This window comes from Podarcis vaucheri (genome assembly GCF_965113315.1).
Source record: "Podarcis vaucheri genome assembly, chromosome: 4".
Classification (NCBI taxonomy): domain Eukaryota; kingdom Metazoa; phylum Chordata; class Lepidosauria; order Squamata; family Lacertidae; genus Podarcis; species Podarcis vaucheri.
Window position 1 is genome coordinate 62,073,861 of NC_138762.1, and position 12,612 is coordinate 62,086,472.

At 40.5% G+C, this 12,612-nt stretch overlaps 1 protein-coding gene across 2 annotated transcripts in view; it reads left to right on the top strand.

The window, feature by feature from the left end:
• The window catches only part of CFAP47 (cilia and flagella associated protein 47), a 186,104-nt gene that overhangs the window by 21,861 nt on the left and 151,631 nt on the right, over window positions 1–12,612 (top strand). For both annotated transcript variants that reach the window (XM_082219930.1, XM_082219931.1), the window contains exons 18-22: window positions 302–433; window positions 1,639–1,716; window positions 2,925–3,069; window positions 7,250–7,338; window positions 8,314–8,479. In XM_082219930.1, the coding sequence (XP_082076056.1) occupies window positions 302–433; window positions 1,639–1,716; window positions 2,925–3,069; window positions 7,250–7,338; window positions 8,314–8,479 (610 nt within the window). The remainder of the gene's footprint in view (window positions 1–301; window positions 434–1,638; window positions 1,717–2,924; window positions 3,070–7,249; window positions 7,339–8,313; window positions 8,480–12,612) is intronic.

The following is a 12,612-nucleotide window of genomic DNA, read 5'->3' on the forward strand; positions in this document are numbered from 1 at the left end:
GCTTCAGCTGCTGGAGTGCTCACAAATGGTATTTCAGGCCACTCTCCCACATTGTATGAGACAGGCATTCAGAACCATTTTATTCGAGAAGTCATTCAATAATTATTCCTCTTGTTTAACTGAATCATTTGGTTTGTGCTTATTTTAATTCTTCTGTGTTTTGGATGTGAGATAAATTTATTGGTAGTATATTTTATTTTTGGTAATCTGCTTTGAAATTTTTATCAGGGAGGCTGGAAATAGGTGTGAGAATATATTTGCAGAGAAACCTAAAATTCAAGATTCATGTTTTTCTTGGCAGGTCATTGATGCCAATCCTCTTCCTGGAATGATTATATCTCCCTTTCAGGGTGTAGTACCTGTTGGAGGCCACACTGAAATCAACATCTATTTCAGACCAAATGCATTAATGAAATTCGATAGCAGAGTGGAGGTATTAACATATTGAATAACTATCTAAAACATTTGCTTGGCTTTTAAAAAATACTCGTATTTTGATATGCAAATACTTTTTTGGGGGGATAATGCCTGTGAAGGCTAAGATTGCATTGATTGGCCGAGCTTCTGTGATGCAATGAAATAGTAATCCAGATTATATCTGCCGATGACATAAAACAGCCAATAATAGAATCCTTAGCTTCTGTGAGGATAATTAAAGGGATGGTTTGCCTTGAAAAATAATAATCTCAAAATAGGATCAGGAAAAGCATGGGTTGACTGAAGATTAGAAAGTTGAGTGGGAGAAGGTCTCAAAAGGCAACCAGTCCAGAGGGTGACTAAAGAAAGGTGGCAAAGTAGGAACTGAACTGAAAATTAAAATGGGGGATATCAGGAAACCATGCTGGGAGACCCCAGCTAGTGAAATCCTTCTCGCACAATGAGACCCCAGAGATACGAATTATGTTATGTTCCATGACTTGACTTGAATCAAGCAGTCTAATCCTCTAGGGAGGGAGAGGAAGCATCACCTGAGCTCAGTTGTTCCAGGCAGGCTTCCTACACCAGGGAGAGGAGATGCAATGTAAGAGCATATGGTTCCGCTGCCCTCTCCTCATATTTTAATCATGGTTAAAGGGAACAGGAATGTTGTATTTGCACTGTTCTCTAAGGGGATGGCTTTTAAAACTACCGATACTATGCTTTTCTAACTCAAAACCAGAATGTAATGAGATTGGGGTTGGGCTAAATAGGTTTCTAGAGTCGCTCCTGAACTCCAGTTGTAAAGACAAGCTTAGCCCTGACAGCACTGTTTGTTGGGATAATGGCCTTTGCATAACTAGATGTTATGGCCAAGTACTAGTGATTTGTTTGCTTATTCCAGACCAAATACATACTTCACTCTTTCCCACTATGCTGTCTTCCATATTCTCAATTTGTAAACATCAATTTGTAAACATAAAAAACCCATTCTGACAAATTTAGCTTCAGCAATGGCTGCACTATTTGATATCTTAGCTTGCAATTGTTTGTACACCTGAACTACATCACAATATCATCAGTTGCATTTTAGAAAACAGTTTTTGAAATGCTTTGTCTTAATACAATTGAGCATGGAAGTTTCACATTAGAAAGATTGCTTTGCAAGGGTGATATACTGGCAAAATATATTACTGTCTTATCTTTTTTCCTATTAATTAGATAGCTGTCCGGCATGCAAAATATTTGGAACTTAGGATTGGTGGATCTGTAGATGTTCCTGACATATATATCAGTATGGTAAATATGTGACATTCTTCATTGAACTTACTTTATTAGATACATAGAATTGGATTTTGTGTATCTGTTTTGTATAAGTAAACTAAAAAGGTAAAGGTACCCCTGACCGTTAGGTCCAGACTCTGGGGTTGCTCGCTCATCTTGCTCTATAGGCCAAGGGAGCCAGTGTTTGTCCGCAGTAAACTAGGTAAACTAAATAAACTAAGTAGGTAAGCTAATAAGTAAACTAGGGCATCATCAATGAAAAAGGCACTTTTTTCTGTCCTCATTTTATAGGGGGATTTAAGCATGACCTTAAATGTGTTTAACATAGGCTGGATTATGCTTTCATGTAGGTGTTTGGAAGCTGAAAACAAAGAATAGTTTAGCTGTGTGTTTATGCTAAAACACTGTACTACTTACAGAAATATCTACAGATGCTGGCAAACTTTTCCAAACCGGTGGTGAAAACCTTCTCCAAAGGAGATGGAAACCTTTTAAGCCCCCAAATTCTTCTACAATTCAGATCAAAATTTAAACCAGAGAATAATTTGGAGGCTTCTCCTCTCTCCCAAAATGTTCCCCAGCACTTAACAAAGCCAACCCCCTCCTCCCCTCCCACCTCCCGGAGGCGTATCCTCGACATGAGAGCAGAAGTGCTCATCCCTCCAAGGATTGGGCTCTTCCTTGGGGGCAAAGTGCCATGGCATCGGTCCAGAGGCCATGTAATCTAGTTTTTACTCTGACAAGACAAAATTAATTTAAATAAACTAAATGTTTCATTTCTGTCCAGCCTTTGTTCCACAGTGAAACTTGATACAGCGTTCTCAGGTGGTCTGCCATCTAGGCGCTAACTCAGACCTGCTTGGTGTCAGTGAGCTTGCTACATTATGAAAATATAAGGGACGGCTACCTTAGTTTGTAAACCAGTTAAGTAAGGCTGTTCCCCAATATTCCCTTTTGATGACATAAAGCTGTTTTAAATAAAGCAGAACGTATTTTAGCAGTAACATTGGCTTAAATAGCTTAAATGGTCCATGTATATGTCTTGATGCTGATATTTCCACTTGGTTTAAAATTGCTGGGAATGTGAGGCAATGAGTGGAATAATAAACTACTGTCATGGGCTACTCAGCTTGATGTTGCTTCTTCAATATGGCTTTTAGCAGATTTAGCCACTTACCTTCATCCTAGGTCTTTCTAGTGCTTGTTATTTCTTCTTTTTAAAGGACTCATTTTGCTTTCCCGGGGTTTATGTTGGCTCTACCCAAGAAATTCCATTCCTTATTGAGAACAAAGGAAAAACAAGGGCCAAGGTGACTGTGGATTTATCTAAACATGAAGACTTTGAGCTACGTTTTTCTTTGCAGAGAGGTATTTATTTGTTTGTTTTAGAACTATAATAAGTTGGGGAAAGTTGTCTGGGTAAAAGAAGAAAAGGCTTAAGCACTTTTACACTAAAAATCTCCCTTTTAAAGCAAGGAAATATTGTGTAGTTGCTGCATGAATAAAAAAAAGGGGAAAACGCTTCTCTAATGCTCTATAGTGGTACCTCAGGTTATGAACTTAATTTGTTCCAGAGGCCTGTTCTTAAGCTGAAACCATTCTTAACCTGAGGCGCGTTTTGCTAATGGGGTTTCCTGCTGCATGTGCACACCTCTGGCGCGCGACTTCCACTCACATCCTGGGGCAAAGTTTGCTTCCAGGAGCACCTACCTCTGGGTTAGCGGAGCTCATTACCCGAAGCATTCTCAAGGAGGACGGTATGTAACCAGAGGTATTACTGTATAAAAAGGTAAAGGGTAAAGGGACCCCTGACCGTTAGGTCCAGTCACAGATGACTCTGGGGTTACAGTGGTCATCTCGCTTTACTGGCTGAGGGAGCCGGTGTACAGCTTCCAGGTTATGTGGCCAGCATGACTAATCCGCTTCTGGCGAACCAAGCAGCGCACGGAAACGCCATTTACCTTCCCGCCGGAGCGGTACCTATTTATCTACTTGCACTTTGATGTGCTTTTGGACTGCTAGGTTGGGAGGTGCAGGGACCGAGCAATGGGAGCTCACCCCGTCGCAGGGATTTGAACCGCCAACCTTCTGATCAGCAAGCCCTAGGCTCAGGTTTGTATAGAAATGTATATAAACATAAATCCAGTGAGTTAGTAAAGTTCTTCTTAAAGCTTTTCACATGAGAATCCATGCCAGTAGTCCTCCCCATGCACTTCTGAGCACCAGGAAAAGAATGCAGGATTTTCCAATGAGTTAGTTGTAAAAAATATGCCTTAAAAATTGTAGCTGCAGTCATTAGATTTGTGCAATACATGGGAGAAAATGGAGCGGTGTGTTAAAGCACAATGGACAGGTTTAAGAGATGGGTGCACATTCCCCTAGGAATTGTTAGGGATTGTTATCCAGTCCTGAATCTATTGGAGTGTTTCTTACTAAAATAAAAAAAATGTAAGACTGTTATCATTCAGCTTATCACTGAAGGGTTTGTAGTGCTGTATCAGAGTCCTGGCTTTGCATGAAATCATGGTGGGGCAGAGGAGCATAAAAGAAGGCCGGTTGCACAGCATCAGTGGCCTTAGCTAGAAGAGGACGCTGAGAGAGGAAAGTGGTGGGAGAGGTCTCAATAGATTGGGAAGGGAGGGTGGTTGTTTTTTCTTTTTAACAGTGAGAAATAGCAGAGATGGAAGCTAACACAGAAGAGCTGTTCCCAACTCCCTTCTTGCTGTACTGAAACATTGTTTTAAACTGCCACTTTTTTCCTCAGTGTCTTCTCCCTTTTTTCTGTCTCTGCTTGCTCTACTCAGACCTCTGCTATTGTTTAAAACTACAATTTTCCTCTCACTGTCAGCCTCTGTTTGCTCTTCTCAACAATCTGCTGTTGTTTAAAACTGCAGTGCCTATTCATCCCTGCTGGCTTTACTCAAACCTGTGCGGTTGTTTAAATCCACTATTTTCCTCTCTCTATCCCTCACTTATAATCATATGTCTCCCTCTTCCTTTCCTCAGCTGCCTTATGAGAGAGAGAAAAAGGATGCAGAGCTCTCAGATATTCCATAGTAGTTTCACACAATGTATTTCCTTCCTTAGTACTCTGTGTTGTCTTCAGTATGAAGTTTCAGATTCAGTTTAACAATTTAGAAAAGGTAAAGGTACCCCTGCCCGTTCGGGCCAGTCTTGCTAGACACTAGGGTTGTGCGCTCATCTCACTCTATAGGCCGGGAGCCAGCGCTGTCCGCAGACACTTCCGGGTCACGTGGCCAGCGTGACAAGCTGCATCTGGTGAGCCAGCGCAGCACACGGAACGCCATTTACCTTCCCGCTGGTAAGCGGTCCCTATTTATCTACTTGCACCCGGGGGTGCTTTTGAACTGTTAGGTTGGCAGGTGCTGGGACCAAACGACAGGAGCGCACCCTGCCGCGGGGATTCGAACCGCCAACCATGCGATTGGCAAGTCCTAGGTGCTGAGGTTTTACCCACAGCGCCACCCGCGTCCCTTTAACAATTTAGAACATTTTATTAAAAAGCAAGCCCCCATATATGTACAGCATCCACAAACTGAACTGGGCCTTCTCTAATTGAACAAGTGAACTGACAGGTTTGCTCTTAAGTCTATTCACCTTAAAGGTACAGTAACATATATCACCCCAGAGGGCTGCAGAATAGGAGGGAGGCAGCAATATGGGTGGTGTGTGTGCAAGGGACGCTTCCACCAGCTCCTTTACCAGTGCTTAATGCTGGTTTCACCGATAAAGTTGACTTCTGCAGCCATTTTTGTTTCTGTTATGGAAGTCAAACCATTTATTCCATTATTGATGCCATGGGTCGCATGGAGACACCTCAGGCTTGCTGGATGAAATCAAGGGATGGAAAGAGCTAAAGGGAGGCCGATGGAGTCTTGGAAGGAATTTAACAGGCTGGAATGGGCTCCATTTGGGCCCTGTGAGAGTTGTCTGTGGAGGATATGGAAGATGGATCCTAGGGAGGGACCCAGCATGCTATCGCTGAGTCAGTCCTCATCCATCCAGCCCAAAGTCCTGGATCTGCCTCCCTCACCACTGAATCCTCCACTTCTGCTAGTTTCTGCTATGGAAGAGGTGCTCGATTTCATCTGGCTCTGAGCCAGCACTATCTCCACCTCTGTTACTCAGGACACCGTGGCTCTGGCCCAACCCACTAGGAGGAGTCCCCATTTGCTTGCCCAGTCCAAAGTTGCACCCTCTTTGCTACATTTGTCATGCCTGCCCCACTCCTTTACAATGGGAGTGCAAGCTTGCCTAGCCATTCCATGTACCTTCTGTGCCTTTGACCTTTGGGTTCTTGCAGAAATCATATTCTGAATTTGAGTTCTTCATCCGGTGAGAGCCAGGACAATATGGTGAATTGTTTGGTTTGATCTCCCCTTCAGTACTTTTCTAAACTGGGAGTCAGCACATGCCCCATGGCATCATGGAACCAGGATACTTATGATATGGAAACTTCATGAACTTATTATACCATCAATTCACAATGTGGCAAAATTTACTTGGATTGTTTTTGCTATGTCGGAGATGAGTCAACTGCCCTTGTATCAAGCCGCCCTCGTTTTTGCCTGTTAAATTATATTAGCCAGAAACCATGGCTGACATAGCTAACCATTAATAGCTTTCAGAAAGACCACTGCTGTTACAGAAAGTCATATGCTGTTGTTCATGTTTTTGATATTTTCTGTGGACTTTAAGCATTTTAGATTCAGTCAAGATCACTTAAGGTTGTTTACTTCTGTCTTTGCCTATAAGCATCACTGCTGTTTATACACCACAGGGAATATGCTTGTTCTGCTGTTGATGGCTGAGATAGAATTGTGATAGTTGAAGAAGATGATTGCAAATACATACAAATACTGTAGCAATTGTAGCTATTTACAAAAAGGTTTTGAATAATGCCCCCTGTGTTCTGTGAGAGGCTTTAGCACTCTCTAAAACATCTCATATGTACACCTCACTTAGTTCAATAGACTTTAAACTTCCTTATAGGTATGTTTAGGACATGAGAGTCCAGGTTTTCAAGTGTAAGATTCATAAACTAGTATTTCCCTGCATATATGTTCTGCTCATCACTGCTTAAATGATGCATATATACAGTCTTCCAAGAAACTAAAAATTGGACATAGCCAATTTTGGAGTTAGTTTTCTACCCTATGCAAATTCTTTTCATTTATCCTAAGTGGCTGGAATTTGGGAACATTGTTTACTACTGTGCATGTGACAGTATATAAGGAGAACTATGTTAGTTCAATTTATGGGTAAATTCTTCAGTGAACAGTGATCTTGGGGTGAAATCCAATTCTTTTTTTCTTGCAAAAAGGTAAAACCAGCAATTCCGGAAATGACTGGAACCACTTCCCTAACTCATTCCTTTCCCCCTTTTTCTTGATCTGCCCTGAGACCTGTGGGTATAGGGTGGTATATAAATTCTAATAATAATAATTCTAATAATAATAGCTTAGAACTATAAAGCTAATCAGTACAAATGGTAACAGCATATAAAACACACTCTGTTTTCTTATAGCTGTGACACCAGGTACTCCCCGTTTCTATACTGCAATTATAGAAGAAAATTCAGCTTTGGACTGTTCACTGAGTTTCACACCAAAAGAAGTAAGTATATGAGATAATAATAAGCAACCAATTTTTTATCATGTGAAAAAGGGTTAACTCTATGTAATACTTAAAAAACCCCTGCTGAAGTCATCTTAGTCACCAAATTACTACATAGCAGCCTGTATAGCCTGTATAGCAGTGAAGCATGTACCTTGTTGTTGTACCTTGGAATTTGAACGGAATCCGGAATCCAAAATGTTTGGAAGCTTCATTGGACGTTCGGCTTCCAAAAACAGTTCACAAACCAGAACAATAACTTTTGGGTTTGCATCATTCGGGAGCCAGAACGTCTGAGTACTAAGGCGTTTGGGATCCAAGGTACGACTGTACATAAATAGTATGGGATAGTAAGGGGTTTTTCATGGCACTTCTTATTTCTGTTTCTTTGCTGCTCTGAGGAAGCTGTTAGCAGTATTCCCACTGTGCCTGGTAGGAATGGTTAGCCGATTCCCTGCTTCTGTTGCCTGAGAGTTCAGGTATTTACCTTTGGAAAACCAGTCTTCCTAGGTAAATAGCCTAATTGGGTATCCCTTACTGCCAATAATAATATTTGTAATCAAGGTCCTGGAATTAGTCAGGCAAGATTTTTTTTTATGTCATGTGATTGTTTGGTCTTTAAAGATTTACACATCTGTAAATCAGCCAAAAAAACTGTGCATGATGTACTGATTTGCAAGTAAGCATAATTTGTGGATTTTAAAAGGAAGGTAGGTAAAAATATTAAATTTCTCTATAACCAATGATCTGGGAATAGCGCTGTTCAGTGAAGAGTGTAAAATATCTCATTATAAAGGCTTGAAGTAGCTTTTATTAAATGTGTTTTGGGAATGTCAAGTGCTCCAGTCCATAGGCAAAATCTTTGTTCCATTCAGGCATTCCCACACTGTGTGTGTGTGTGTGTGTGTGTGTGTGTGTGTGTTTTCTGTATTCCTTTTTGTTATCAGTGAGAAAGTGATGACTTTTTCCCTCTAGGTGGCAGCATATGACTTCAGTCTTCCAATAAACATTAACGCTGATGAGGATGAACCTTCACTGAACTCCAAAAAAACAGGTCTTTCTGGTTCAGCAAAGCATATCATTGTCCCACGGCCTCAATTGTTGACTATACCTACTAAAGTGTGCAAAGTTCAGGGAACTGGTAGGTAAACCTTAGAAACAACATAAATTGGTGTGCATATTGTAATATAGCTCTCTTGTCTCCCACCTCCACCCTTGAGCTTTTTCTTGATAGAAGTGGGGAAACCAGCTGACAGAACAGAGGGGCTAGATCTGTGCCTTGACATAGCAGTTATTGCAGTCACGTGATAACTTGGGTGTCTGTCCTGTTTTAAGAGCCGCAGTCAACATTGTGCTGATGATGACAATAATGTTACACATTTTAAGTAACATAATTAAACAGCAATATATCTGAGTACATAAATAAATGTACATAAGTAAAATAAACAAAAACCATGGAAGCAAATTCTATACAAAAAATCAAAATGCAACATAATTACAGTATATATCTAGAAAAATCTCATAAATAATGCAAAAAGCTCTTACATATAATCATACAATTACCAAAATAATTTACATACACACTGCACAAAACTAATATAAACATACATCCCTACACTCAACAGGCCCGCTCTCCTTGCAACGACCACATCACTCAGTCCACTCAAACATTCAACAAGCAATTATCATTCACAGAAAAATAGGGGCTGATGTAATTTTCAGTGGCAAGGAAATGATGCTAGTAATCTTGGATACATTTAAAATATAATAAACTTTGCATCTTTATTTTCCCCCTTATGTACACATCATTCTATACTTGCTAACTCTGCAGCCTCTCCCAGCAGTTTTTCTTGTTTGAAACAGTATCACCTTTTATTAAAGACTCTCCTCCCTGAAAGAGAGGGGAGTGGTTGTGGGCGGGAGCCCGAACACCGCTCCTAGCAGGGGGCGTTGCCCCCTGCCTCCAGCTCACCTGGCTGGCACTCACACACCCCCGGTGGCCGCCCAACCAGGTGCCATGGGGGGGGGGCGTGTCCAGCAGCCTTTATGCTGCAGTGCCAGCCTCTCCCCGGCCTCATTTCTCTTTGTCGTCCTGTGCGAGTCACCCACCCTCCACTCCCTTTGAGTTAGGCTTAGGTCATTGGCCTTGCTATGGACCTTAGGTTGGTCGCCCCGGTTGCCCGGGGGGCCTGGTAGGAGTTTTTCCATTTGGCATTAGGCTATTTGGTTTTTTCGCCTACCTCGTAGCAATCGTCACAACTTTCTGGTGGTATTGGTGGGTAGGTTAGGCATTGGAATAATGTGTTGTGGTGTGCTGAAGTGCTAGGTGTGGCCATCGCCTATGCCTTCAATTTATAGGGGTATTCCGTTAAAGGAATCTGGCGGTCGGGTATTCCGTCCGAAGCCTGCTTGGCGGGAGGCCATGGCACGACCCTCGGTGACATCAGGGGTGAGCCTATAGTTGGATTAGCATCAACAGGTGATGAACCCCTGGTGAATAAACCCACTTGTTTTGCGATCCAATGCCTAAGCCAATACCTTTTCATTGCTGTAATCAATAAAGTTGTGGCCTTTTCTAGCCCATTAACCTTATATCACGTGTCCCTGTGTCTTCATTTTACTTTGCGGGGGTCGGGTCCTCGAACCACAACCACAGGAAATTGGTCAGTGTGGAAAAAAGTGACTAAATAGCTTACAGTCCACTTTGGCTCTCTTTAGTTTTGAGTGCAATGCTGGGTATAGAGAAGGACATGTGTTATAAAGAAGCATTTCACTCCAAGGCTGCACCCAGACTGGCAGTTTTACATGTAACTGGCTACCAAAAGTTACACAAGCATTACACAGTGTGTGTTACATTCAGTGATCAAGCACTGATTGTACCCCACTTCTCTGTGTTCTGCATCTCTACCAGGAAGTAAGCCCGAATGAAAGTAATGGAGCTTATTCCTGAGCATGCGTGCATAGGATTGTGCTGTAGTTGTTTGGACCAACCAGGAAAACCCCTGATGCTCTTTAGTCAGGTATAACCTTTATAGCACAATGTGCTATGCCAGTGCAGTGGTACCTTGGTTCTCAAACTTAATCTGTTCCTGAAGTCCATTCCAAAACCAAAGTGTTCCAAAACCAAGGCACTCTTTCCCATAGAAAGTAATGCAAAATGGACTAATCCGTTCCAGACTTTAAAAAACAACCCCTAAAACAGCAATTTAGCTTGAATAACAAGACCATTGATCCATCAAATGAAAGCAATAATCAATATACTGTACTATAAAATAAATAAAACAGTATTGCAGATGATAAAAATAAAAATTATTATTTTTCCCTTACCTGCACTGATGATAGACATTATTTAGATGGGGGGCTTTTGTCCATTTCCGCATTCACACAATCAATCAGTAGCTGAACTGGGTTTCACACAATCACAAAAACAAATTAACCGAAAAAACCTCAAAAACAAAACCACAAAATAAATAGCAAAAACAAAAGAGCCAAACTTAATCTGTTCCAGAAGTCCATTTGACTTCTGAAATGTTCAAAAACCAAGGCGCAGCTTCTGATTGGTGCAGGTGCCCCAGAAACAATAGCTGACAGCCACATCGGATGTTCGGCTTCCGATAAATATTCGAAAACCAGAACACTTACTTCCAGGTTTTCGGTATTTGAGAACCAAGGTACGACTGTATAATGCCATCAAATACAATGCTGTAAGTGTTGCAGATTTTTAGGAATTGGGTGCAAGATACCGTAATATGATGTAAAGGTGAATCACTTATAAGACATGCCTGATAGGCTCTTGTAGCAGTTGGTCTTCTCTTCCACCGAGCTTTCCTTTTTCATTGTAATAGCTAGCTTTAATAACAATTACAATGCAGATGTGGCACACTAACTCAGAAGAAAGTCATTTCAAAGCGTGCATAGCACCACAGCCTTAAAAGTATTTTATCAAATTCTAGGCTGTATATAGTACTTTTATTTCTTTATTTCAATGCAGCAATTACTCTATGAAATAAAAAGTAATGCTATTATTTCTTTCTGTTTCTATTATTTCTTTATCTGTACTTAAATTTGAGCAGCAAGCATAATCAATACACTTATGTAAAATGTAAGTGCCATTACAATAATAGAGTGGCTAATAATGGGTTTATGACATTCAGCGGTTTCAGAGAAAATAGTATGACTTGAACTCTCCATCATTAGTGAAAAGTACTTTTTGACTATGATTAAAATAGATGGATTTAAATGCTACTTCAGTTCAGTTTGACTTAATTAGCAGCAACTCTAAAGCACTTCCCATTGTCTTTGAAGAATACTGTATTGTTTGCTTTAAATTTGTTTGAAAAGAAGGAGATACTGACTTCGTCGTGATAGGTATATGAAAAGACATCCCTTTTATTAATTATTGTGTGCTTTAATGTTATTTTCTTCTTGTTATTTTGGATGCAAATTTAAATTTTTAATGCTTGTTATATGTAGGTTCAATTCAGATCTTGTAACCTAGTCCTGCATACCATAGTTTCAAGGCTGGAATCATGCCGTAGACTCACATAATCCTACTCTTTTCTTCTCTCTCCTGCCCAGATTTCCTCCAATAATGATTTTCTCTAACCTTAGTTTGCTGTGACATCTAGATCAGCAAACTACAATTAAGCCTGCTTCCAAGTCACTGTTTGCAAATTCTTCAAATTATGAAGATTCAGATGTCTTGTGACTTGCAAATTTATTACGACATAAGCTTTTGTAGACCACTCTCAACTTCATCAGATCCATTGTATAATCCAAAACTGACAAGTTTTGGTGGGACAGTATGTAGGAGAGTGAGGGCACAGTGAAATGATATTCAAAAAGAACAGATCATTAAAAATGGCAGTGACTAATTAAAGTTTAGTTGCTCATCTTCTAGTATGAGAGGGATCATAATCTGTCAGAAATGCCCTTTTGCATTCTATGTAGGACAGACAGGTCAATCTCTAGGCAAAACAAGAAATTAACACAATCTGATTCAGCACTGATAGTACCCAGAAACCTGGAGGGGGGAACATTTCAACCTACCAACACCCTGCAACTGACCATAAAAATGGCCAAAACAAACAAACAAACAAACAAACAAACAAACAAACAAAGGAATTAGAACTCAGCATGCAATCCAATTTTGTCACTTTGGATTGAGATTATACATTTTTATTAAATTACATGTTTTAATTAGCTAACTAATGGCAGGATGTTTGTGTTAACAGCAACATTGCTTTGTTAATTTGTCACTGTCATTACTGTACT